Source organism: Otolemur garnettii, unplaced genomic scaffold, assembly GCF_000181295.1.
Source record: "Otolemur garnettii isolate 467f Iridium unplaced genomic scaffold, OtoGar3 scaffold00007, whole genome shotgun sequence".
NCBI lineage: Eukaryota > Metazoa > Chordata > Mammalia > Primates > Galagidae > Otolemur > Otolemur garnettii.
Window position 1 is genome coordinate 10,690,963 of NW_003852402.1, and position 25,548 is coordinate 10,716,510.

General features: G+C 53.0%; 1 protein-coding gene and 1 long non-coding RNA gene across 7 annotated transcripts in view; one reads left to right on the forward strand and one right to left on the reverse strand.

The window, feature by feature from the left end:
- Window positions 1-2,181: 2,181 nt before the first annotated feature.
- On the reverse strand, window positions 2,182-6,341 carry LOC111723013. Of its 4 annotated transcripts, XR_002771634.1 has the most exons (4): window positions 6,179-6,341; window positions 3,799-3,878; window positions 3,148-3,547; window positions 2,182-2,513 (listed from the first exon to the last, which is right to left on the reverse strand). It is a non-coding gene; the product is annotated as an uncharacterized LOC111723013 (long non-coding RNA). The 4 variants fall into 4 exon arrangements; XR_002771633.1 differs by lacking the exon at window positions 3,799-3,878 and having other exon boundaries at window positions 6,179-6,337; XR_002771632.1 differs by lacking the exon at window positions 6,179-6,341 and having other exon boundaries at window positions 3,799-4,981.
- A 72-nt stretch (window positions 6,342-6,413) lies between these two features.
- TMPRSS6 (transmembrane protease, serine 6) overlaps window positions 6,414-25,548 on the forward strand; it is a 33,816-nt gene continuing 14,681 nt past the window's right edge. The window contains exons 1-10 of one of the 3 annotated variants that reach the window (XM_012801258.2): window positions 6,414-6,588; window positions 9,558-9,754; window positions 12,786-12,919; window positions 14,185-14,252; window positions 14,795-14,979; window positions 15,254-15,295; window positions 21,316-21,520; window positions 23,338-23,474; window positions 24,786-24,898; window positions 25,231-25,340. In XM_012801258.2, coding sequence (XP_012656712.1) covers window positions 9,559-9,754; window positions 12,786-12,919; window positions 14,185-14,252; window positions 14,795-14,979; window positions 15,254-15,295; window positions 21,316-21,520; window positions 23,338-23,474; window positions 24,786-24,898; window positions 25,231-25,340 — 1,190 coding nt within the window. In that variant the 5' untranslated portion in view covers window positions 6,414-6,588; window position 9,558. Of the gene's footprint in view, window positions 6,589-6,616; window positions 6,754-9,557; window positions 9,755-12,785; window positions 12,920-14,184; window positions 14,253-14,794; window positions 14,980-15,253; window positions 15,296-21,315; window positions 21,521-23,337; window positions 23,475-24,785; window positions 24,899-25,230; window positions 25,341-25,548 lie in introns of those variants that run through there. The other 2 variants (XM_023509321.1, XM_003783238.3) reach the window with 2 other exon arrangements.

Genomic DNA, 25,548 nt, shown 5'->3' on the forward strand with positions numbered 1-25,548 from the left:
CCATTTTTCTCACCTGGGTGAGGCCTGTCCTGGGCCTGCTTAGGTAGTCATAGCATTTTATGGTCTAGAGGACCCTTAGGGACCTTGAGTCCCTGTTCATGGAGGAAGGTGGGCCACCGAGGGATTGACTCCTGAAAAGTCTTACACTTGAGTCGATCACAGGCCACTCTGATGCATTCCTGCTTCTTAAAGCACCTAAGAGGCATTGCTAAGTATTGCTAAGGAGCCCTGAGGGCTGGGAGACGGGGGGACCTGATTCCTGTCCCAATCTATCTCCCCGGCTTGGCTGCTTTCTTCCAGAGGAGCGACTGAGCCTTGTTATTTTTCCTTTTCAGTGTGTTTCTTGTTCTTTTTGTGTGGCCGTGTTGAGGTCTGACACCACTTTACTGGGTGAGCAAGCAAGTTGCAGTGCATGTGGCGTGCATTGGACAGAGGTGACAGAGTGGCCCACGGGACCCTGGCTAGGCGGCCTTGGGAAAGATGTTCCCAGTGAGCAGCTTGGCTGTGAGTCCTTTCCTTCCACTGGGCACTTCAGGTTCCCAAGACCTGAAGGAGGAAGGGCGCAGGTCACACCTGTGTTTCTGTGGCAGCAGCTCAGGTGTAGAGAGGTGACTTGGGGACTCAGGGCCACATGGATACTTTGGAACACTGGTCCGCATCATTGTCAACAGCCAGCCTTCTGCTGCCTCCTCGCCCCATCTGTTAAAGGTTGAATTTTGTCCCCCCAAATGAAATGTTGAAGTCTCTGTGTGTCTGTGTCTCCGTGTCCAGTTTCTTTCCTTTTTTAAAGACACTAGTCATGGCTTGGCACCCATAGCACAGTGGTTACAGAGCCAGCCACATACACAGGAGTTGGTGGGTTCAAACCCAGCCTGGGCCAGCTAAACAACAATGACAACTGCAATAAAAAAATAGCCAGGCATTGTGGCAGGTGCCTTACTCCCAGCTACTTGGGAGGCTGAGGCAAGATCGCTTAAGCCCAAGAGTTGAAGGTTGCTGTGAGCTGTGATGCCACAGCCCTCACTGAGGGTGACATAGTGAGACTCTGTCTCAAAAATAAAATAAAATAAAATAAAACAGACACTAGTCATACTGAATTTAGGGTCTACCCTAACCCAATATAACCTCGTCTTAACTTGCTCATATCTGCAAAGACCTTATTTCCAAATAATGTCACATTCACCTCTTCATCTTGGGTGGGGAGAGTCCAGCCCACTCTGGAGAAGGCTCTTTGCTAAGCTGAGTCTCTCTCTCTCTGTCTCTGAAACCCTCTGGGGAGGCCCGGGGTTTGTGGTGAGAAGGTGAGGGGGTAGGCTCTGAGCATCCCAGCCAGACGCTGTCTAGACAGTGTCTGGAAGGATGAGCTCTTTTAGGTTCCAGGATGGGTCATTAGCTTCCCAGACCTGCTTTAACCAACAAGGAGACTTAAAACAACAGATATTTATTCTCCCCGAGTTCTGGAGGCTAGAAGTCCAAAATCAAGCTGTCAGCATGGCCATGACCTCTGTCTGAAGGCTCTAAGGGAGGAACCTCCCAAGTAGTGGGGACTGCAGGCACATGCCACCATGCTCAGCTAAATTTTAAAATTCTCAGTAGAGAATAGGTCTCCCTATGTTGCCCAGGCTGGTCTTGAACTGGCCTCAGAAGATCTTCCAGCCTTGGTCTCCCTTAGGGCCAGGGTTACAGGTGTGAGCCACTACACCCCACCTCTGATGATTCTTCAACTCCTCACCCCGTCACCTTCGCTGCTATGCTAACTCCTCTGGCAATGGAAGAGAAAAGGGACTATTATTATTATTTGAGAGGGATTTTTATGTTATATATATATATGTGTGTATATATATATATATTTGTTCAGGTATAATTTATCTAAGTGAAATTCATCCCTCTAAGGCTCCGTTTCTATGAATACCATCATGTCACCACTACTATGATCAAATGTAGAATCGTTCCATCACCACAGGAAGTTCTGAGCTCCTTTGCTGTCAGTCCCCTCCTCCTGTCCCCAGCCACTGGCAATCACTGATCCTGTTTCTTCTCCTCTGCTTTTGCCACATCTAAAATGTTATATAAATGGAATCATATATTATGAAGCTTTTTGTGCCTGGCTTCTTTCACTTGGTGTAATACTGCTGAGATTCATCTGTGCTGTTTTATGTATTAGTAATTCATCGCTTTTTATTGTGGAGTAGTTGTTTATTTACGCATGTACCACGATTTATTTGTCCACTCCCCAGTTGATAAACATTTGAGTTGTTTCCAACTTTTGAGAATTGTGAACAAAGTTGCCATGAATATTTGGGTGTAAAAATGAAGCAGGAGGCAGGAAAAAGTCCTCATGGCGATGTGACAACAGAGGCAGAGATTGGAGTGACGCATCTCTGAGCCAGGAATCACCAAGGACCTCCAGAATGACTGGAAGGCAGGGAGAGGCCAGGAAGGATTCTTTCCCAGAGCCTTCAGGGAGGGAATGAACCTGCCAACACTTTGATTGCAGACATCTGGCCCCAGAGCTGTCGGAGAATAAATTTTTGTTGTTTTAAGCCACTGGTTTGTGATAATTTGGAAACCACAACATTCCCCATCAAAGACAGCAGGCCAGAGGCTCTGTTCTTCCTGCAGTGGGACCTGGAGAAAGTCAACGTCTCCTCTCGGACCCTCGGTCTCGTCTTCTGCTGAGTGGAGACATATATTCCCACTCTAAAGCCTGACTTCCCACTCTAAAGCCTGACTTGAGGCACCTATGTGATTGGATATGTTTGTGAAGGGCCCCACTCTAAAAATCCTTCCTGAGTTGTCATCGAAGGAGTTCGTAGTAACTGTCATTTGGTCACTCAACAAATATTTATTCTCCTGTGTGCCAGGCACTGTTCTAGGCTGGGATCTAACGAAGGGCAAGACAGACAAGGCCTTGACTTCAGGGGGCTCACAGTCTAAAGAGGGTGGGGACAGCAGAAGGGAAGGGAGTAGACCACTAAGCTGGATGATTTCAGAGAATAAGTGCTGTGACTTGGTGCAGGGGAAGGGTGCTGTACCTACAGGCTGGGTTTTTGGAGGTCTACAGACAGGGCCGTCCTTGAACTCAGAGAGGTGCCCTCCAGCCCCATGGTGCATGAGGTCCTATCTTATTCCACTCCATCCTATTACCTGAAGGTCTCTGATTTAAAAAATGCAGACATCTGGGTCTTCAGTCTCTTCAGTGGACAATGAGTAAATGCAAATGCCTACTGTGTGCAGGGCCCTGGGAGGAAGGTGAACACACAAACAGGTTCTCTACAACATCCACCTGGCACCAGTTCAATGAGTGTTGTGTTAGTTGGCCAGGGCTGCCACAACAAAGTGCCACCAACAGGGAGGCTTAAACAGCTGGAATTTATCATCTCACAGTTCTGGAGGCTGGAAGTCCAAGATCAAGGTAGTTCCTCAGTGTCTGTGGTTTGATGGCAATCTTTGGGGTTCCTTGGCTTGTGGAAGTATCACCGCTCTCTGCCTTCACGTTCCCATGGCATTCTCCCTGTGCACATGTGTGTTTCTGTCGCCAAACGTCCTTTTTTTTAAAGACACAGTCATATTTGATTAGGGGCCCACCCTATGTCTTCCTCCCACCAAGAGCCCAGCTTTATCATCCTGTGGCAGCCTGGGGACGTCTTTCCGGGCCACTAGCAGGAGGGACTGGGATTTCAGCCAGGTCCTGTGACTCTAAGCTGGATCTCTGGGTATGGTGGGCAGATGCCAGCTGGTCTCTTCCTTGTCCTGCTGGGTCAAGCCTACTGTGCCCCCCTGGCCTCCAAGCCTCACCTCAGCAGGCCTCCAGGTGGTTTCTCTGTCTCTGGGGCCCAAGGAGGCTGAGGCCCAGTATTGGCGTGACCCACAGATTCCTAGGAAACAGCAAAGCTGTGTGTAAACTTGTCCCTCTACTGCGGGACGAGAGCATCGAGCTCCTACACTTACCCTTGTTGACAGAGGGAAGCCCTGATGCCTCCCCACACATAGCTCCCTGGGACCCTGGGACCCTCGGCCTGAGCTTTCAAACACTCCCTCAGCATTTTGCTGCTCCCTGGCAGGCCCCTCCCCCAGGCCATGGCTGATCAATCAGGTAGTGTCAGTACAGAGGACACTGATTGTGCAAGACCCACTCTTCAGACCGTCCAGCTACCAGGTGGCTCCAGCAGGGGCCTGGGCCTCTTGGCCTTGCAAAGGACAAGGTGGGACACAGAGCAGGGCTTTGGGTGTCTTGGCCCCCCACACACATTGTCGCTGCTCCGTCCCAAGCACCTGTCCCTTGGAAAGTTTGCAAGGTGGGGGCCAAGGCCTGAGAAGAGGGCAGCTTGGAGGATGAGGGAAAATCATAAGGGGATGAAGTGAGGGACATGGGGTAAGATCACAGGTCAGGGTCAGACCCATGGGCAGGGCTGAAGAACAGGAGAAGGAGAGGAAGGCATCCCCCATCCAGGATCCTAAGCAGCCCCATGGTGTGTGTGCCCCTTGCCCTGCCCAGCCCCTGTCCTTGCGGGGATGCTGCTGTGCCAAGCTCGTGGGCAGATGTGGTGGGCATGCGCCTCCACACCTCAGGACACACGTGCACCCACACCCACACGTGCAGAAATGCAGAAATTACATGCCAGAGAGTGAGTGCCTGAAACAGAGTTGAAGAGCCGCACAGGGAGGCATCGCTCACGCAGCCTGGTCTCCAGGCTCTACCTGGTCTCCAGTGCACACTCTGACCTGGCCTCAATGTCCAGGGTGTCACCCTGTGACCAGAGGATACTCTGCTAGGCACCTCGCACAGTACTGGGCCTTCACGCTCACCTTTTCTTGTTCTCAAGTAGGGCCTAATTCTCCACATTTTCCAGATGAGGAAACAACTCACAAGTCAGGGAACCTGCCCAGTTTCCTACACTGACAACCCCGCTGGCATCGCAGAGGGCATGAGCTTCCCCACAGAGCACACCCCAAACCCCAACCTGTCCCACCCAGAGGCACCCACACTCCACACACACCTCACATTCCACACATGCCTCGCACTCCACACACCTCACACTCCACACACCTCACTCCACACACCTCACACTCCACATACCTCACACTCCATGCATGCCTCACATTTCACACATGCCTCACTCTGCACACACGCCTCATGCTCTGTACCCACCCGACACTCCACACATGCCCCGTACTCCCTCCACACACGCCTCCTGCTCCACATACATCTCAGACGCCACACACCTCATATCCATACACCTCACACTCCACACATGCCTCATGTTCTGTACACACTTCATGCTCCATGCATACCTCATGCTTCACGCATGCCTCACACTCCACACACACATCCCCTCCACATTGTGAGCATGTACACACACATTCATACGCACACATGCACATGCCTCATTCCACACCATATGTCCTCACACACCTCTTACATTGTGCACACCCCAGCCCCCACGCTGCACACACATGGGCAGTCCACACACACACACTCCACCTCGCTCCGTACATGCCTCACACACACGACACACTCTACACACCATACACATATCCCACCCAACCTGGAAGCCACGTGCACATGGCGCCTCTGGCACGCTCACCACATTCTGGCCTCGTAACACACACTCATTGAAAGTCAACCCCTTACTGAGCCAAACACCCATCCACACCCCAGGAAACCCAGGTGCCCATGCTTTGGCACACACGCGGGTCACCCATCCCCGCAGCAGCACTGCCACAGAGCAACAGTGTCAGCCACACTCGAAATGTAAATTTTCTAGTAGTCACTTAAAGCCTGCAAAAAAAAGCAGGTGAAGTTCATTTTAATAATGTTATTCACCCCAAGACAGCCTAAATGTTATCATTTGGACCCACAGTGGATATAGAAACTTTTGTGATGTTTACATCCTTTGTTTGCACTCAGTGCTGGAAGCCTGGGGTGCATCTCACCTGTGCAGCCACAGCCTGAGTGCCCGAGAGCCACAGGTGGTCAAGGGCCACTGTAAGGATCAGGTAGGAATTCAAATCATTCCCAGCTAAATTGAGAATGGTGGCAAGCTCCACCCCCACCTCCACTTTCTCCTCTTCAGTCCCCAGACTGCATGAGCCCAGCCTCTTTTCTCTCTTGGGCCCATGGCTCCTCTGGTCTCATCTGTCCAGGTAAGCACAGGACATGAGTCCCTGCTCTTACCTGCGTGGGCCTCTGCACAGCCCCCAGTCCTGGCCTCCCCCACCTCATGCTCTCAGGGACCGGGGGCTGTAACCAGGCAGGAATGTCACCAGGCAACGGCCCCGGGGGAGAGCTCAGGTCTCCTGCACCTGCCCGCCAGCCTCCGGGGTGCCACGGGGCGGGCACTGCCTATCTCCTGCCTCTGGCCTGTTTACGTGTGCTCAGTCACAGTGCTGTCCTGGATCCAGCAGGAAGCCCATGGAGCCTGGGGCCACAGGCCACAGGGGACAAGGGCCAGACACCCCGGCCATGGCTCCAGGCCATTGATCCAGCCCAGGCCGGCCAGGCGGGGGTTGGGAGACCTTGGCCTAGACAAACAGAGGCTCCTGAGGCCTGCGTGCAGGCCCTGCACCTACCTGCCACTCCCAAAGGTAAGTGGGGGGGTCTCCAGGACAGGGGACCAGGACCTATGGATGACCTGGTGACTGTGTCCACTCTGAGAGCTAGGCCTGGCCTCTGGGGACTGAGCCACTTCCTCTGCTCTGAGGCCAGATCTGCAGGACCTCATCAGCCAGAGAGTGACCAATGAGCAGAAGGTGAGGGGTCTACAGAGCTGGGCTGGGGAGACATGGTGGAGCAAGGCCAGGTGTGTAGAGGTGGTGCTGGCTGCAGGATGGCCTAGGATTTAGGCCGGCAGGGACAGGGGGAGGGGAGAGGCCTGATTTAGCCAGATGAGCACCCTACCCCCACCCCACAGGACTAGACAGGCTGCCCTCTCCATACCCAGGTTCTCCCCTGACCTCCCGCTGTGGGAGACAGGCACAGAGCTCCCCACTGCACCCATGTACTGACCTTGGCACGGAACCCTGGGCTCACGGGCCTCAGTTGGCGTGTGTGTGTGTGTGAATGCACATATGCATGAAGTGAAGGTGTGCATCCATGAGTTTCTATGTCATGAATAGATGTGTGTGGGTAGCCCTCGGTGTGTCTCTGCCATCTGTGTGTGAGTCTGTGAGTGTTTATATGTGAGGAGGGGATTCCCAGAGTCCTCCACTCTCTCAGAGACACCCAGTTACAGTAGCTCCTGCCAGGGCTTTGCTCTGGCTCTGATGGCCTCTCTGAAAGGTGCCCTCATGGTCCTAGATCTGAATCAGGAATAGCCAGAGAATCTGTGGGCCCTGTGCAAAGCTCACATGGCAGTGTGTATAAAGCACTGGAAATAGTCAAAATCATGGTCAGGTGTTGTGACTTCTGTTCCCGAGTCCCCATGGTCCTAGGAGTCATCCCCAAACAGCTCCTTTGTGGTCCACACTCAGAGTTAAAGAGGGGTGTGGCCTCCTTGGGTGGAGGGAGGGTGAGAGCTGGCCCACCACCTGGGTTCTCTCTAGTCTAGCCACTCTGGTCAAGTTGTGGAGGACAGCCACCACAGACACAGGTGGCCAGCTCAGGACAAAGAGGCAGCCCTGTACTTCCTGTCACTCACCTGTCTCTTGCCTCTTTCTCACTAGGGACACTGTGGACATTTGGGGTAGTGTGTGAGGCTGTCCCACCCACAGCAGTACATTTACCAGTGCCCGGCCCCCTAAAAGCCAGTAGGGCCCATCCCACATGTAGGGCTGACCATCCTACAGCTAAAGGGTGGAGAGGACAGCCCTGCCTAGCGAGAATGCCCTGCAGGTCCTCCATTCCTTGCGTCTGTTGGAAGCCACTCAAGAGGGTCCCTGTGGCCAGCTGCCAGAGAAACTTAGCTGAGAACAGTGTCAGGAGGAGCTGCAGGGAGCAGGGAGGACAGAGGAAGGCTGAGGTCCCACACACACATCTGGGAGAACTTTGAGCATCACCAAGGAGCCACATTTTCAGGAATAACCCAAGATGAGCCCAAAGGAAGCGCCAGTGGCATTTATGGATGTCTGAGTGGTAGGTGGGTGGGTGAAGGGCCTTCTCTGTGCTGTGGGCAAACCTGCCCAGAGGACAAAGACATTCAGATGTTTGTTTAGATGGGTCTGACACAGAGCTTCAGCCCCCAGCACTGAGAAGGGTGACATTCAGTTGTTATTTAATCACCAATTGTTAATTAACAGCTCAAGTAGCATCCCAAAATAGTGGAAAGAACAGGGAGTCAGGCACCTGGACTCAACCACCACTTACTTGCAGTGTGACCTTGGGCAAGCGGCTTAGACTCTTTGGGCTTCAATTTTTTTCATCTGTAAAATGTGGCCCATAGTGAACGCCAGATATTCAAATGGCATTGGGAAGCTGAGGCTAGGAAAACCCTAGACTAAATTGTTGCTACAGCCCTCTGGGTCTCAGATTCCTTATCTGTCCAATGGGGACAGAACTTCGAGGAGGAAGCAGAGATTTAAATGAGATAATGAGTGGAAAATGTCCTTACAGAGTGGGCCCCAGGAAGAAAAACACACAGGATTGGTCCCCAATTCCCAGGACCTGAGGATTAAATGAGAAATGTTTCGTGAAGGCATTAAATCAGTGGTTCTCAACCTTTCTAATGCCATCTATTACCTTTTTTTTTTTTTTTTTTTTTTTTGAGACAGAGCTTCAAGCTGTCCCCCTTGGTAGAGTGCTGTGGCATCACAGCTCACAACAACCTCTAACTCCTGGGCTCAAGCGAGTCTTCTGCCTCAGCCTCCCAAGTAGCTGGGCCACAGGCGCCCACCACAACGCCCGGTTATTTTATTTATTTATTTTTTTTGGTTGCAGCCGTCATTGTTATTTGGCAGGTCCGGGCTGGATTCAAACCCACCACCTTAGGTGTATGTGGCTGGCACCTTAGCCGCTCGAACCACAGGCACTGAGCCACTGCCATCTATTTTCATTGTTACAAAGGGGTTGCGATCCACAGGTTGAGAACCATTGCATTAAATGAATGTTAGATTTTGTCCCCTTCCTCAGCTCCTCCAGACTTTGAGAGAGTAGTGAGGTGACAGGGACAGTAACCCTAAAGCAAGCAGTCCCTGGCCCAGCACAGTGCTGGCTCCGGGTTCTGGTAGCTAAGGACATTGGCCGTGATGGTGATTTAGGGAAAGAAAAGCATTCCCTCTCTGGAAGGAAAGTGAGAGGAAGAGAAGCTGTAGTCCTGTGAGGTGCAGCCTTGGGGCTTGGCGTTCATGGGTTCAGGCACTGAACCTGCTGTCCTCTGACTGTAGGGAGCACAGAGGGTATGAAGGTGGGCTTCTTCAGTCCAGCTCTGTGCAAGCTGCTCTAAGACTTGCTTTCCTCCTCTGTGAGCTGGCTCAGTGCCCACTGTCACTGCCACCTGGGGTTATTACCCTGCCACTCCAAAAGGCAGGGTGCTGCCTCGCTCCTGTGCACCGGTGGTGCTCAGCAAAGCTCCCTTGCAAATGCAGAGGCTGTCTCCAACTCTGATCTGTTTTCCCGCTAGGATGCCCATGGCTGAAGCCCCCCAAGTGGCTGGCGGGCAGAGCGATGGAGGTGATGGTGAGGAAGCAGAGCCAGAGAGGGTATTCAAGGCCCCCGAGGACACCAAGAGAAAAGCCCAGAACTACCTCCGCCTGGCGCCCCTGTGGCTGGCCCTGATCGTGCTGGTGTCAGTGGGAGTGCTGCTCTGGTACTTCCTAGGTAATGGTGTGGGCCCCCTAGGAGAGGCACCTGGTGGGGGGAGTTGGAGAGGCCATGAAGGGCACAGCAGGGCAGATGTGGATCCTAGGTCTGTGGTCTGTCAATGCTTAGCAACTTGCTGCGTGACCTTGGGCAAGACACTTCCTCTCTCTGAGTCTCCCATGGCCCTCAAGGTGACAATGCTGCTGGACTCTGTTCCGGGTCCTGTGGCTGGGGTCTGCTCCTTGCTTGGGCCAAGTGCCCTGCAGCTCCCCGCAGGCTGGAAAAGGAGGGCTTTCTTAGCACCAGTTTTTGTGAACCAATAAGCCTAAGTAGTGTGAATGCTGCCCTCTCCCCTTGCCTGCAGTCCTTCTGGGTTGCCCTGACCCTCAGAGCCACCCTACTCAGCTGGAGGAGGCCCAGAGGCACTGGTGATGCCTGGTGTCAATTAGTGCCTCTGCCCACTGAGCCCAGCCTGGGTGCTCCTCCAGGGTGGGGACTACAGCTCTATCTGCTCTGGGTATCCAGGGCCCAGCATGAATGGGGGAAGAAGGGGAGAACTAGGGAGCAGCTGACCTTGGGGGCCTCTCCTGTGTCTCTAACCCTGGCCCTCCCTCCCCAATATCACAGCCCTCAATCAGTCCCTAGAGCCCCAGGAGAAATGGGCTCTCACTGGGGACCCATTCATCTAGCCTTCCATGGGTGGGTCATAGAATAAAATGGTCTTGGGCCTTTGCTGTCTTTCTTTGAAACCAATGGCGACAGTATCTCTTTCCTTCAGCTCTTGGCAGTGGGAAGTAATGAAAACCCACAGTAGATGGTGTCTGTAAAAATGCTCCCTGCACACTGTAGAAGACCCATTCATTCATTCTGTGCTGAGCACTTCCTGTGTGCCAGATTCTGGGGCCAGCCCTGCCCTGGTGACATAGATGTGGAGTTAGACAGGACAATTATACTAACACACAGCATGTGCTAGGATAGAGGAAGCTGAGGGACTAGGAAACCACAGCAGGGACAACCCCACTTGCCCAAATGAGCAAGAATCCATTAAACATTTAACCCCATTAAACATTCTGCACAAGTTAGATGGTAATCTTACTGCCTGAGTCTCCCTGTGGAATTGCAGGCCTATTGAAAGGAACCCAGGGATCAGCCTTGGAACAGTGGAGATAAATCTATCTAGGCGCCTCTGCTCCAAAGGGGGCCAGGGTGGGGAGATCTCTGGAACCAGCCTCCAGGCATGATGCTGTTGGGAAGCCTAAGTTGGACATGGGTCCACTTGCAGTGACTCGTAGAGATTCTACTCAAAGCCGAGCAACGCGGGCAGGGAGGAGATGCTGTGTGCATTTCACCACTGGCGGGAAGCCAGCGCCCCAAATAGCACAGGGCTATGGAGGCCTCCTTGGGTAGCGGGATAATTAACCTTAGGGTAAAGCACAGGGCACTGGCCTGGAAGGCCAGGAGTTCTGTGGGGTGGAGGACCCAATGGGTGAGTGCTCCCTAACCTCAGCTGGGGGAAGCCGACACCCCCCCACTCCCACCCCACCTCCTGGCCAGGGATCAGGGGTAGAGGAGTCACTTTGGGAGCAATGTGAACTAGCAGCTTCCCCCACTGGGACCAGGCTGTGCTCCTGCTGCTGAACTCTCACCTGATGACTGCAGTCACCTTCCCGCAGCCCTCCCTGCCACTGGCTTGGCTTCCCTAGAGCCTTGCTCTGTGTAACAGCAAAGGGACCATTTCATAAAGCAAAGCTAGTCATCTAACTCTTCTGCTTAAAACTCTTGAGACTCCCATCCTCACTCAGGGTAAAAGCCCAAGTCCTCCCAGGGCTGCCATGCCTCCGTGGCTGTGCCCTTCCCTTCCCTTTCTCAGCTCCCCCTGCTCTCACTCTTCACTGCTCTTCAAACACAGCACAGCCCCCCACCTCAGGGCCTTTGCACTTGCAAAGATAGACACTACCTTCATCCCTGGCCACCACATTGCTCTCCCACCACTCCAGCCCCTGGTTTCCACGGCACTTGCTGGCTCTACCTGTACAAACTGAGCATGCTTTTCATTGTGTCTTCCTCACTGGACTTGAACTTGAGGGAGAGCAGTGTTGTTCTGTCACTGTTATTTGGATATATTCACACATGCTTTAGACCAGTCCCTACACACAGGAGGTCCTCAATAAATGTTGAGTAAAAGAATAAATGAATGAATAGGGGTATAACCCAGGGCTGTGAATCTGCTGTCTTCCATCAGTCAAAATGGTCTTGGTGAATCAGAAATCTGATGACATCATCCCTGATCTTTCAATTTTTCGCGGTTTCCTTTATTCATCAGATAAAGACTAAAACCTGCCTTGCTGGTGCCCCAGCCTCTCTTGTCCCTCCCCTTCTCTGATTGCTCCAGTCACACCAACTGTGAGCCCCCTGTTCACCGGGCCCCTGTGCCTCGGGCCTTCACACATTCTGACCCTTTGGCCTTAAAGTTACTTCCTTCTCCCTTGTCTTTTCCATATGGTCGCCCAGACCTTGCATCTCAGCTGGAGGGTCATTCTTGCCTGCTGGGTTTCTTTGTCATGTCTCCTTAATAGCGCCCTGTGCTCTCCTTGGTGGCCCTCCTCATGGATCTCACATGCTGGGGGGTTACTAGAATAAGGATCAACTAGTGCACCCCACATAGTGTGCGCTCAGCTCATACCAGACAACCTGGTGAATGGAAGGCTGCATAGAGATGCTGACCCACAACCTTGGCCTTCTGGGTCTGTATGGGTTCCCTGGACTGCCTGCCATTCATGTCCTGCACTGGTCACTGTGCAAAAGTCTTTCACTGTGAACCTGTGAGCCACCATCGTCTATGGGCCTCTCTCCTCCCTGGCACCTTACAGCCAGTTTGTCATCCAAGAAACTTTGGATGGCCATGATGCAAATACCAATGACAAAGATGATGATGATGATGATGGAGGCTGAGTCACGGAGCTTGGGGGTGGCAGGAGAAGGCATGGGAGAAGCAGGAGCCTTTCTCACCTGCCTCCTCGGTTAACCTTGCTGTATTCTTCCTGGGCAGGGTACAAGGCAGAGGTCACAGTCAGCCAGGTGTACGCTGGCAGCCTCCGCGTGCTCAATCGCCACTTCTCCCAGGATTTCGCCCACCGGGAGTCCAGTGCCTTTCGCAGCGAAACTGCCAAAGCCCAGAAGATGGTAGGAAAGGATTTTAGAGATGAGATGCAGGAAATGAGGGAGCAAGAAGGGAGGGGGAGGGGTCCAGTCAGGTCAAGCCAATGGGCAGTCCATCTGGAGCACACTCTGGGAGCATGGCCTGTTCTGTGTGCCAGCAAAGGGATGTGGTCTAGAGTGGCAGGAAAGTCAGTGGGTGCTTGCCAGTACCTCTTACTAGGGCAGAGAATGTGTGGCCTTTAGGGAAGGCCACAGAGTAGTTGCTGCTCTAGGAGCCCCACCTGCCCTTCCCTCACTGGGCAACAGCTCAGTGCATGGGGCTGGTCTGCTGCTAGCACCTTCCACTTAGGCCACAGGACCCCTGCCAGCAGGGTAGGCCAGAGTGCCAGGGAGTTATTGTCAGTGGCACCTCTCAGTGGTAATGGGTGGATAAATACCCCAAGTTCCTTGGCCCTGGTGGGAGCCAGTTCTGAGACTGTCCCATGCCGTTTCACAGGGTGCTCTCTTGAGCTAAGCCTCAGATTCCCAGCCCCTCAAACCCATGCCTTAACAGCCTGTGTTGGCCAGGAGGCGCCTGTGGGTAGGGCACAGCCGTATACACCAAGGCTGGTGGGTTCAAACCCAGCCCGGGCCAGCTAAAACAACAACGATAACTGAAACAACAACAACAAAAATAGGCGGGCATTGTGGCGGGCACCTGTAGTCCCAGCTACTTGGGAGGTTGAGGCAAGAGAATCACTTAAGCCCAAGAGTTGGAGGTGAGGTTGCTGTGAGCTGTGACGCCACACCACTCTACCGAGGGGGGCAGCTTGAGACTCTTCCAGGGTTGGTATGAAATTGAGATAACATGGCCATTATTTCCATGCCATTCAAAGGGCTCAGGAGCCCCTGCCCACCTTGGTGCTGTAGTTGGAAGTGTGCAAATACTCTAATCAGCTGAGATCCCCATCGGAGCAGGAGCTGTGTGTCCCAGGCTGCTGGGAGGAGGGGCAGAGGGGACCCAGGAGCCCAGCAGGGCTACTCAGAGTTGGGGAGTGACCTTGACAAGGGGCAAAGAGGACACTGGGGTTCTGGTGGAGGCGAGAGCCAGGTGTGGGGGAAGGAGAAAAAGGTGGGCGGGGTGTGAGGTTTGTCCCCTGGCTGGGCACTGATTACTGACTGACCATGAGCAGGCCTCTCCACCCTTAGGCTCCTGTGTTAAGCAGGGTTACCACGGGAGCAAAGGTAGGAAGCTGGTGCTATCTGCCCCGTGCAGAGTCCCCAGGGGGCTCTGTCTTCCCTCCTCACAGCTCAAGGAGCTCCTTGCCAGCACCCGCCTGGGAACTTACTACAACTCCAGCTCTGTCTACGCCTTGGGGTGAGTTGTCCCTGGCCCCGATCAGCCCATGCTAGAACCTCAGACTCAAAGAATGGGAGGGGACCCCGTGGGCTTCTGATGCCATTTTTAAAATGGGGGAACTAAGGCACGGACAAGGAAACTGGCATCTTGCATGTGACCTCCCTTTACTCAGCTTGGTTTCTTCATCTGTAGAATGGGTGTGGCAGGGTTATACTAGATGATGACTGTGACATGCTAATCAAGGGCCAGGCACGCATTAGGTGAGGCCATGAGGCCACACAGGGCTGGGAAGAATTAAGAGCAAGTGGTCCCACCACTTATGGCATTGACTGTGGCACACAACCCAACCTCCTGTGCCTCAGTTTCCTCACCTGTAAGATGGGGATGGTGAAAGCACCTTTCTCAGAGGTTGCACAGGAAGGGGGAGAGTACTGTCTGGAATGTAGTGAGCTTCCAGCGTGCATGGGGCCTCCGTTGTTTTTCCCCGACTGGACCTGGGGCTGGGCGGAGGCCAGACTTCAGGCTTCTTCCCTGGCCCCTCTCACTTCTGCCTGTCTTAGGGAGGGACCCCTCACCTGCTTCTTCTGGTTCATTCTCCAAATCCCCGAGCACCGCCGGCCAATGCTGGGCCCCGAGGTGGTGCAGGCGCTGCTGGTGGAGGAGCTGCTGTCCACGGCCAACAGCTCGGCCCCTGCCCGCTACAGGGCTGAGTACGAGGTGGACCCTGAGGGCCTGGTCATCCTGGGTCAGTACTGGGAGGGGAATGTGGGGTCAGCCTGGCCAGGCTGGGGGAGATGAGATGAGGGCAGGGCCTGGGAAAGCCACCTGCCGGGGCTGGGAGGCACTCAGGGTGGGCTCCCCAGTGACCCAGAGCCAGGACTGAAGGGTGGGGCAGGGACATCTAGGGTAAATCTCAGACAAGGCCAGCTCTAATAGTCTCCTCTATTTTTGTATTTTTTTGCAGTTTATTTTTATTCATTTTGTCCTTGTTTATTTGTCTGTTCATTTCCTTTTGACAGAAGCCAGCGTGAAAGATATAGTTGCACTGAATTCCACGCTGGGTATGAGACTTTTATGTTTCTCCTCATTTTCCTTTTGAGTTGGTGTTTTTCTTGGCTTGGCTGAGAGTCGGGGGGGCTACATGGCTCCTATAGAGGGTGCAGGGAGCCCTGGCCTGGAGGTTCCCAGGAGGTGCCATGGCAGGCTGGAAGACAGGTCCTGAGCAAGGTGTGGGGCCTGTGGGAGCAGGGGAGGTGGTGCTGTGCACGTGGGTATGTGTGTGTGTCTCGTAGATGGGTGTGCATTTGTTGCCTGGGTAGGCGTGAGGCGAGTTGCAGATTCAGTCACACATAACGTGACTTTGCTTGTCTATCGCTTGATTCAACTTGCCCACAAGCCACCATTTCCACTGATCGTAGAAAATTATCTTGCTGACTCAAGGTGTATCAGTCATTTTGGGTTTAAAACTTGGTCTTTTGGAGGTAATAATTCTGTTGCACTCAGGAATACTCCCTCCATACTCCCTTCTCAGCTAGGCTAATTGGCCCTCCCTTCCCACCTGGTGCCACCTTGTTAGAGTCCCTTGCCCTTCTCCAGGAGATCCCATGGTCTTCTGTTGAGCCCTGAGAAGCAAAACATCCAGCAGAGCTACCTTTCTGCACAATGCCAGGAGGCGATGTTCACATTGTAGTCTGTGGGACTGGCAATGTCTAGAGTTGTGCAGTGCACCACCTAGGCTACTGTACCCTAAGAACCAGAGAACAAGCCCCTGAATTCTCAGATTTCTCCTACACTAAGTCTCCCCAGATACTTCGTGGGAGTGAGCACCTCAACCTCTTCTTGGGAAGGGAGTTAGAGTGTAAATCCTAGTTACACTCTTTCTGACCTTTCTCTCTTCCCAACCCGCTGATCAGATGCTTACTTCCTCGGTGAGTGGAGGTGATGATGTCCAAGTCAATTTTCAAAAAGTCAAAACCATGATTCTCATACAAAGATAAAGTGAGCATGTGTCAAAAGTTTATTTAGTCCATTAACGAGGGAGCCAGTGGGATGGTAAAGAACACGAGAAACTGATCTATCCTCTATCTATCATCTATCTGTAGTGGATAAAAGGAATTGTTGGAGTAAGATTACCAACTGAGATATGAAGCTGGCTAGTGTCCTACCTACCGGGCAATGAAACTCTAACCTTTGGTGTTATCTTTTCTAGAGAACCAAAATAATTTATAGCTTTATTAGTCTTCTAAAAGTGAACTGTAACTGGTAGAGTGGAAAGCTTAGTAGGTGCTCACAGCATGGAGGAGAAGATTAAGATTTCAAAAGTATACATTTATTTTATCTCCTTAGAAGGAGAGAGAGACTGAGGGAGTAGGGAAAGAGAAAGAAAAGAGAACAGGAAGACAGCCTGGCATCACACAGAAGGGGGGAAAAATGCCAGCCCTGAGGTCAAGTGGCATGTGAATTTAAGGGGGACAAAGAAAAAAACTCATTGTAGCCAAATTCATAGGAGAGTATAAAAGTGCTCCATCATTCCCGTTTTCTTAGCGGCTGGTGACAGGCAGCTGTCTTGCCACTGGAGATTTCTCACTGGTTTTCTGGTCCTGAGAACCGGCACTCACACCCTATTGTTTGTCCAGGAGCTCCAAGCCTGAGAAACACGTTCTCAAAAGTAGTGAGCTGGTGGATGCAAAAAGAAAGATTCACATTTCCTTTCCATCTGCTCTTTTCAGTGGTTTGTGAAAACAGAACTCCACAGGGTGCCTGCTCGCAAGAGAGGCCCAGATCAGAGAGAGAGGGGGCGTGCTTGATTTTTAGCCCGTACTGAAAAAATTATGAGTTCATAATTTTTCTCTTACATCCCTATCAAGACCCAAACCATCCTTTCATTAACATCTAACTCTAGAGTCTGGGACTTGGAAATCAAGAGTAAGTTAGAGGTACACCCGGCAACACCAAGTCTTGCCCACTACTTCCGGATTTTCTATGGAACCGGGAGCTAAGAATGATTTTTACATTTTTAAATGATTGAAACAAATCCTATGGAAATTTCTTTTTTCTCTCATTAACGAAATTACCCATAAATCCATTTTGCCTCTTAAATCCCAAAGCCTAAAATATTTAGTATCTGGCCACTTACAGAAGTTTGCTGACCCCTGATCCAGGGCAATGCCTCTCAAACGTTTTGGTCTCAGGACTCCTTGGTCCTTCTGGAAATGGTTGAGGACTCCCGAAGAACTTACATGTGAATTGTAGATCTCCATATTTACCCTAGAAATTAAAGCTGCAAAAATTAAAAACCAATACATAAATTAAATTATCAATGAATTAAATTAAAAATTCATTCATTGTATCTATTTTTAAAACAATAATAAACCTTTCATTATTAACATAATTTTTTTAATAAATAATCATTTTCCAAAAAATAAAAATACCTTTTGAAGACCGGCACCATCGCACATTTTTGTGTGTCTCTCTGGTGCCTAGCTTACTAAGGGACAGCTGGGTGCTCACATCTGCTTCTGAATTCTGTGTGTTCTGATGCCACAGGCCACTCGGCCTTGGAAAACTCCACTGTGTACAAAAGGCAAACAGGAACATCCCTTAGTCTTGGGGTGACAATAGTTTTGACCTTGAGGTCCCCTTGAAAGGGTCTCAGGGCCCCTCTGGGGCACCCTATTGACAACCCCTACTCTAGCATGGGATTGAAATGGCTCTTAGTACAGTAGTCTCGCTTTATTTCTGAGTTTTGAACCATTTTTTGGGGATGGCTTTTAGAACTTTGGGCCTTTCCCCCTGTGGGGAAACTCTGTGGTTTATAGCAGTGGTTCTCAAACACGGGGGCTCCCAGGAACCCTATGGAAAGTAAATCAAATGTAGAACCTATGCTGTTCCAAAATCTGCATTTCGTTCTGCAGCCCCAGGAGATGAGCTGAGGTTTGGGTGGGAAAGGCTGTCTTGATAGTGAAAACTACAAGCAAGCAAACTCCCTAAGCTCTGCCCTCTCTCCCAGCTTGACTCTGGGCACACCTTTATCTTCTCAAGGTCTGGCTCTCTCTGCTTTAAATTGCCTTTCCTGGAAGTTCACAGAGGAGCAAAGGCCCCTATCAGCTTGTCAACCTTCAGGCTGCCCCAGATCTAGCTACCTGCTGGGCCCCAGTGGGGGATAAGGGGAGAAGACGGCCCCACACCTAGTTAGGGTGGCACCACCACTGCGCTGCCCACGCCTGGCCTGGCTGGACCTCCTGAGGAATTGGTGCTACCACTGTGTCCGCATGTGTGCATATGCCCACGTGTGACTGCACCCTGCAAGGGTACACGTGTTACCCTGGCCTGCACGTGTGTCCGCACCCTGTGTCCCTGTGTCCCCATTGCTCTGTAACTATCAGTGTTTGGTTCGGTGTGTGTCCAGAGCCCTGCTCTCCAGGAGCAGAGTCTGAGGCACAGAAATGATAACTCACGTCCTTTAAGTGGACATTTTGAGCACCATTTCCTCCACGCCTGCACTAAGGATGCCGGGGTGACCATGTCCTCACCCCTGCCCTCAGAGGAGTTCTGAGCCCCCTGAGGGAGATAGACACATAAACAGATTCTTATATTCCAAGTGCCCTTTTGAGAAAAGAGGCCCCAGAGGCAATGGAGAGAGAGACTCATCCCACCCTGGGGACAGAGATGGCCACCTGGGGCTGTGATCCAAAGCAGGAAGATTCTTTTAAGGACTCAGCACAGAGCACTGTGGAGCGAGGGATAAAGGAGTTGCTCCTGACTTGGGGATACAGGAAGACTTTGTGGAGGCAGTGTCAGACTCAGGCATGAGGGTAGATGGGACTGTGTCAGGGTGATCAGGGAAAAGGGCACCCTGGGTAGGGGGAATGGTTTGCGCACATGTCTGGAGAGAATGCACCAGACACACCCCTCCTCTTTTCCAGTGCCAGGTCCCCCAAACATGTTTCTTTCTTTTTTTTTTTTTTTGCAGTTTTTGGCTGGGGCTGGGTTTGAACCCACCATCTCCGGTATATGGGGCCAGCACTCTACTCCTTTGAGCCACAGGCGCCGCCCCCCAAACATGTTTCTGACCAAGAAGAGAGATTAGAATAAACCTCTCCACTTAATTAGCCTCAAAAATTTTACTAAAATAGCAAGAGCAAAGCATTACCTTGGAGCATAATTTAAAGAACATAGCCCCTAGAAGCAGCCAGGCCCCCTTCCCCAGCTGCTGGTGGAGGCAGGTATTAGAAGCCCTGACCCTTTCCGCAGGTATCAGAGGTCTCTCCCTGGGAAGGTCAGCTCCCGGCTGCAGTCAGGATGGCCGGCTGGGAATAAGCAGACCAACAGGCAGCAGCCCCAGAGCAAAGCACGCTCACCCCCATTACATTCTGGGTCCTCAGAACACCCAGAGAAGGGAGGGGACAGGGATTATTATTATTGTGTCTGATGGGCAGTGGTGTGGGGTGATGAAGGGCCACCTGTCAGTTCCAGTTTCCTCCCTCTTAACCCCCACCAGAGCCCAGCAGATGGCTAGCCCTGGGGGAAGCCCACAGGCTGACCAAGCTGACAGAAGAGACCTTTGCTTATCTGTGACCTTTCACAGAAGACATTTTAAAAGCAGAGGAAATAACTGAAAACTTGGGTTTTGTAATTTGGAGTCACCGGGCTGCCTCCCACGTCCCTGGTTCGTGCCTCAATCCCTACTGCTTCGTGGTAGAACACCCAACCTCCCCGCTTCACAGGCTTATGGGGAGGTTTGAATGAGATACTGTGTGGGCCGTGAGAGAGGATGTGTCCACTGCTGGACCCTGGTGCCTAGATCAAACACCCAGCAGCTGCTCCACAACAGTTAAGAATGAATGAACCATGATGTGGGAGGTACTGCTTGCAAGTTCCATCTGCAGCGCATCAAAGCTCAGGGAGTAGATTGAGAGGAGGCTCCCTGGTGGTTGGTTGGGGAGATGGGGAAGGAGGCCTCAGGTGAGACAGCCATGAGACAGGCCAGGTCAGGGCCTCAAACAGGGTCAGTTGCAGGGTGAACGGTCATAGGACTTTCTCGCCAGCCCCACCTTTTCCCTCTGATGCCCACCCGAAGAATAGTCACTGCCTTATGCGTTCCTACTATGTGAGGCCCTATCCTGAGCAAACATCATCCCTAAGGCTTATGCAAGGGTAGCGTTATTGCCCCCATTCTAAGGTCCGGGAAAGATTAGGTGGTGATTAGGTGAATCCAGATCTGCCCAGCCCAGGTCATGAAAATGGGCACAATAATAGAAACCTTCTTCTCACGGAGCTGTCGTGAGCAGGGAGATATCACTTGTGAAGCATTCGGCTAAGTGCCCACCATGTAGCAAATGCTTGAACAGCACAGCCTGTTTTCTTCTTGGGGTCCCATCATCATTAGCTCAAAGCGCACGTTCTCCCCTGGGGCTGCCTCCTAGACCCCTTCTGGGTGCACGCCCACCTCTCTCCCAGAAGTGAAACACTCGTCACAGTCAGCTCAGTTGTCTCCCAGCCTCTCCAGTGTTGCTCCCAGCCAGAGGAGTCTGTGAACAGCCAGAGCATGCCCCAGCCCTGCCTAACCTTCCATGGCTCCCTATGGCCGCAGGAGAAAGTACTGCCTGTCCTGGGTGTGATCTGGGCTCCACCTTCCTGTCTCCAGCTTGCCCTCTGACTGCCCGTTTCCTGGGCTCAGAGTCCTCAAAGCTCCCCTGTTCACCTGGCATCTTGCTCCATGACCCTCAGGGTGGCATTTGGACCCCTCACTTCCTGAGCTATTCTTGCCAGTTTCTGTATCTGTCCCCGCTGTTCTCCACATTCCCAGGCAGCAACTGAACCTTTATCTGGGCACTCACCTGGCATGGAGAGCTCAGAGGGTGTTTGTTCAGTGAGTGTATGATGGAACCAATGAGTGAATGAGGAGCCTGGACAGGGGAAGCAGCAGGGAAAAAGATAGACGGACAGAGCATGTCTGGCTGTCCCCTTGGGCTCCTCCCCTGCCCCCTCCCAGCCTGGGAGGATCTAGTAGGCTTGGCTCCCCCCGACCTCTCCTTCTAGCTCATGAGAGTCAGGGGGTCTGCCCCTCTCCCCTCTCCAGGCTGTTATCGATACAGCTATGTGAGCCTGGGCCAGGTCCTCCGGCTGAAGGGTCCCGACCAACTGGCCTCCAGCTGCCTGTGGCACCTGCAGGGCCCCAAGGATCTCATGCTTAAACTCCGGCTGGAGTGGACACTGGCTGAGTGCCGGGACCGCTTGGCGATGTTTGATGCAGCTGGACCCCTGGAGAGGAGGCTCATCACCTCGTGAGTCCCTGGCAAGGTGGGTGGGGGGAGCATTGGAAAGGGCATGGGTGATGTGAGGGTCAAAGATCACACCCAGAGTCTGAGACAGGGGCTGTGTGACCCTGGGCCTGGGTATCTGGGAGACAGGATGGCTAAAGGGCAGCTAGCCTAGAGGGATAGGGAGAGGGGGCTAGCAATGGTCGTGGACTGTGGATAGTCCCTCCCCCTCTCTGAGCCTCCATTTCCCTGTCTGTAACAAAGCATTTGAGGTTCAGCTCTGGGAGACAAGAAGGTTTGTCAGAATGTTTCAGAGTTTGGCAGCAACCTGGACTTCCAACCTCCACTCTGTGGATTCCTAGCTGTGTGGCCTAAGTCAAGTCACTTTGCCTCCCTGAGTGTCAATTTTCTCACCTGTAAAATGGGTGGACAATCATGCTTACCTTGGAGGGTTATTGGAGGATGTAATCCAGACTCTCTGTGCCATGCTCTTCACACATAGTAAATGCCACCCATTATTCCTATCATTATATATAGTCTTCCTAGGACTGGGCCACAGAAGGGATTGAGTGGCAGGAGCAATTTGATATTTGTTAAATAGGGAGCTATTAAAAGTTCTTGAGCAGAGAATCAGGGTTTTAGGGCAAGATCCTAGTGTGAAGTAGAGAAGTGACCAGAATCAGAAGACAGGCAGCAAAGAGGGAGGGTAAGTGGCCTTGGCCTCCAGGAGCCTAGCCACGGCGCCCCCCACAGACTGGGGGGAGGCTCTGTAGGAGGTCCAGGGGGAACCTGTGGGGTGGGCAGCTCTCATTTTACCTTGTGCCAGGCGCCAGGCAGATGCCTCTTTTGTCTCACTGCCAGCTCCTAGACAGATGGGGGTGGGACCTGAGCAGAGTGTTCAGATCAAGGGCACCCTCCTCCTCCCCCAGGGCTGCTCACTCATCTGCACCCCTCCTGCTGCCCTGCTGTGTGCTGACCTCAATCTGGGGCGTGCGTGGGCTGAGTTCCTGGAGGGCTCTGGGAAGCGCAGAGAAGATGCACACCTCTGACTTCCAAGTCTGGGGAAGGTGGGGATGCTCAGGGACTTCCCCTGGGGCTTCTCTGAGTGCTCCAAGCCTGCTGTTAGGGAGGGGACCTGGCTGCCAGGCCCTGCTCTACCACTGTTCACTGTGGCACCCAGCAGCTCACTGGTCATGGACCTCTGGAGAAGGTCTAAAATGACTGGTCAAATAAGACTGAGGGGTTCCTCAAACAAGTACCCCAGAGATATGCTAGGGAGTAGGGTGGGGACATGGTGGTGATGGGAAGGCAGAGGAGGTGGGACCTTCACCTGACTTTAACTATGTGGGTAGATTCCTGGGGTACCCTGGAGGTCACCAGACAACATACCTGCTTTCTCCCTATCTCAGCTTCAAGTAAGACGAGGAGTTGGGGTGTGAGCAGCTGGAGGGGGTGGCCCTTACCTAATCTCCCTGCCAGGAGCACGCAGGTCACAGGTTATTCAGAGGGGTGTAATGGGGGTGCTGTGGGTCTGCAGCCAGATGCCATAGTTGAACTGTAAGCTGCAAAAGTGTGTGTGGGGGGGTGACCTCCTACCTCTTTTACCTGAGAAGCTGGACTGGTCCTTGGAGGGCTTTCAGTCAGTCCCTGGGGCCAGAAAAGGGTAGACACCTGCCTGGACACACAGCAGTCTAGTAGCAGACCCAAGCCCGGAATCCAGGTGCGCAGACTCCTATCCACCCTCCTCTGTCCCTCTGGCAGCCACTCTACCACGCTTCCTGCCAGAACCCATGTCCCTCCCAGACCCAGGCCCACCCTTGTCACCCTTTTCTGTTCCATAGGGTCTACGGCTGCAGCCGCCAGGAGCCCGTGGTGGAGGTCCTGGCATCGGGTGCCATCATGGCGGTGGTCTGGAAGAAGGGCCTACATAGCTACTATGACCCCTTTGTGCTCTCTGTACAGCCCGTGGCCTTCCGGGGTGAGTGGGTGGAGTTCCTAGGGCAGGGGAGGAGGAGTGGGAGAACCTCAGGGTCCTCCCCAGGGCTCCCCCTTCACCTTCTCTGCTCTAGCTGGGGTGGGATGGGGATGAGGAGGGCTCTGGAAGCCCCTCTGCTCTCCTCCCAGCATCCCGGGCCTTTTCCTTCTGCCCTTCTCACTTCCATCTCCATCTCCTTCTTTGGCCCTTCCTCTCTCGCCACTCCCTCAACTCTCACTCCTCTTTCTCCTGATTCTGGGGTTTCTCTTTCCTCTCATCCTGGGCCTGCGTCCCCTCCCTGGCTCCTTTCCTGGCCTCTCCCTCTACATCCAGGGCCAGCTGAGCCCAGAACCTGGGTCTGTTTGCGGAAGGCCTGAGAACTTGTCACATTCAGCCCCAGACAATCGTCTCATAGCCGAGGTCAGGGTGTGAGGCGCTTAGGGAGGGGCAGTGACGCAGTAGGAAAGGCCAAGGCCTCTGGTCTCCCTCCCCTCCCTCTTTCCCAGGAAGCCCAACTTGCCCCACACTCCAGGTCAGCCCTGCCAGGGCAGGAAGGGAGGACGGCACGTAGGGGCTGCTTCTCCCCCAACTCTGCTCCTTTTGCTCGGTGTCCCCTCCCTCTCCTGGGTTGCCCCAATGTCTCCCGCAATGACCTAGGCCCTCAGCCCCTTAGTCTCCCCTATGTGACCCCAACATGTCACTCCTCTTTTCTGAAACCCATCTTGAAAAAGGGAACAAATCGGCTTGGTGCCCTAGCTCAGTGAGTAGGGCGCTAGCCACATACACGGAGGCTGGCGGGTTCAGCCTGGCCTGGGCCTGCTAAATAACAATGACAGCTGCAACCAAAAAATAGCCAGGCGTGTGGTATGCACCTGTAGCCTCAGCTACTCAGGAGGCTAAGACAAGAGAATCACTTAAGTCCAAGAGTTTGAGGTTGCTGTGAGCTGTGACGTCATGGCACTCTACTAAGGACCACATAGTGAGCTTCTATCTCAAAAAAAAAAAAAAAAAAGGAAACAATTCTGAGCCCCATCCACCATAACTGCGGGGCTTGTACAGTTGTGAATGCATTCTGTATGCTATTGAGTGCTATGCCATTGTCAATAGCGAGCATTTAGTGAGCACTTACTATATGCCAGGCTATTGGCATCTGTACTGTCATTTTACAGATGACAAAACTGAGGCCTGAGTTCACCCAACCACACTCAACCACTGGGCCTTACTGATAGTGGTGTTAGGGAGGTGGGGTTACTAGTGGGAGGTACAGCCTGGGCGGGGCCCAGAGACCCTGGTAACTGCCTCTCTCTGGCTTAGGCTGTGAGGTGAACTTGACGTTGGAGGGCCGGCTGGAGCCACAGGGTGTCCTCAGCACCCCATACTTCCCCAGCTACTACTCACCCAGCACCCACTGCTCTTGGCACCTCACGGTGAGCCCCCAGCCTGCCTGCCCTTGGGCCGAAGCACCCCATGGACCTCTGGGGCCCTGGGATGGGAGGGGAGAGTCACAGTGTCCTGCTCCTGCTGAAGCACCCACAGACTGACCCCTGGGTGCAAATCCTGCCACGGTAGGTAGTGGGTATGGCTGAGGCCTTCTTCCTCTGTGGGCCATGCAATGCCTGTTTGTTGAGTGACTGATAGACCTTGGGCCCAGCAGGGTTTCTGTGTCAGTAGGCTTCCTTCTTCCTGTTTTGCCTGGGGAGCTGGACCCCCAAACTGTCCACACTCACATACCACAGGATGACCTGCTCCTTCCTCCTAGGTCCCCTCCCTGGACTATGGCTTGGCCCTCTGGTTTGATGCCTATGCACTACGGAGACAGAAATATGACTTACCGTGTACCCAGGGCCAGTGGACAATCCAGAACAGGAGGTACCCACCCCTCAGGACCCTGATTCTCTCTTTCTTCCCCTACAGCTACCCCCTTGGGAGCCCAAGCCTCAGACTTCAAAGGGGCAGCACCAGCCCCTGTCCTGGCCCCGGTCCCAGCCTCCACTCCTCCTGCTCCAAAAGTCTCAGACACATACTTGGTCACCAGACACTTTGGATGTTGATCCTGCTCAGAGCAAATGGTCCCATT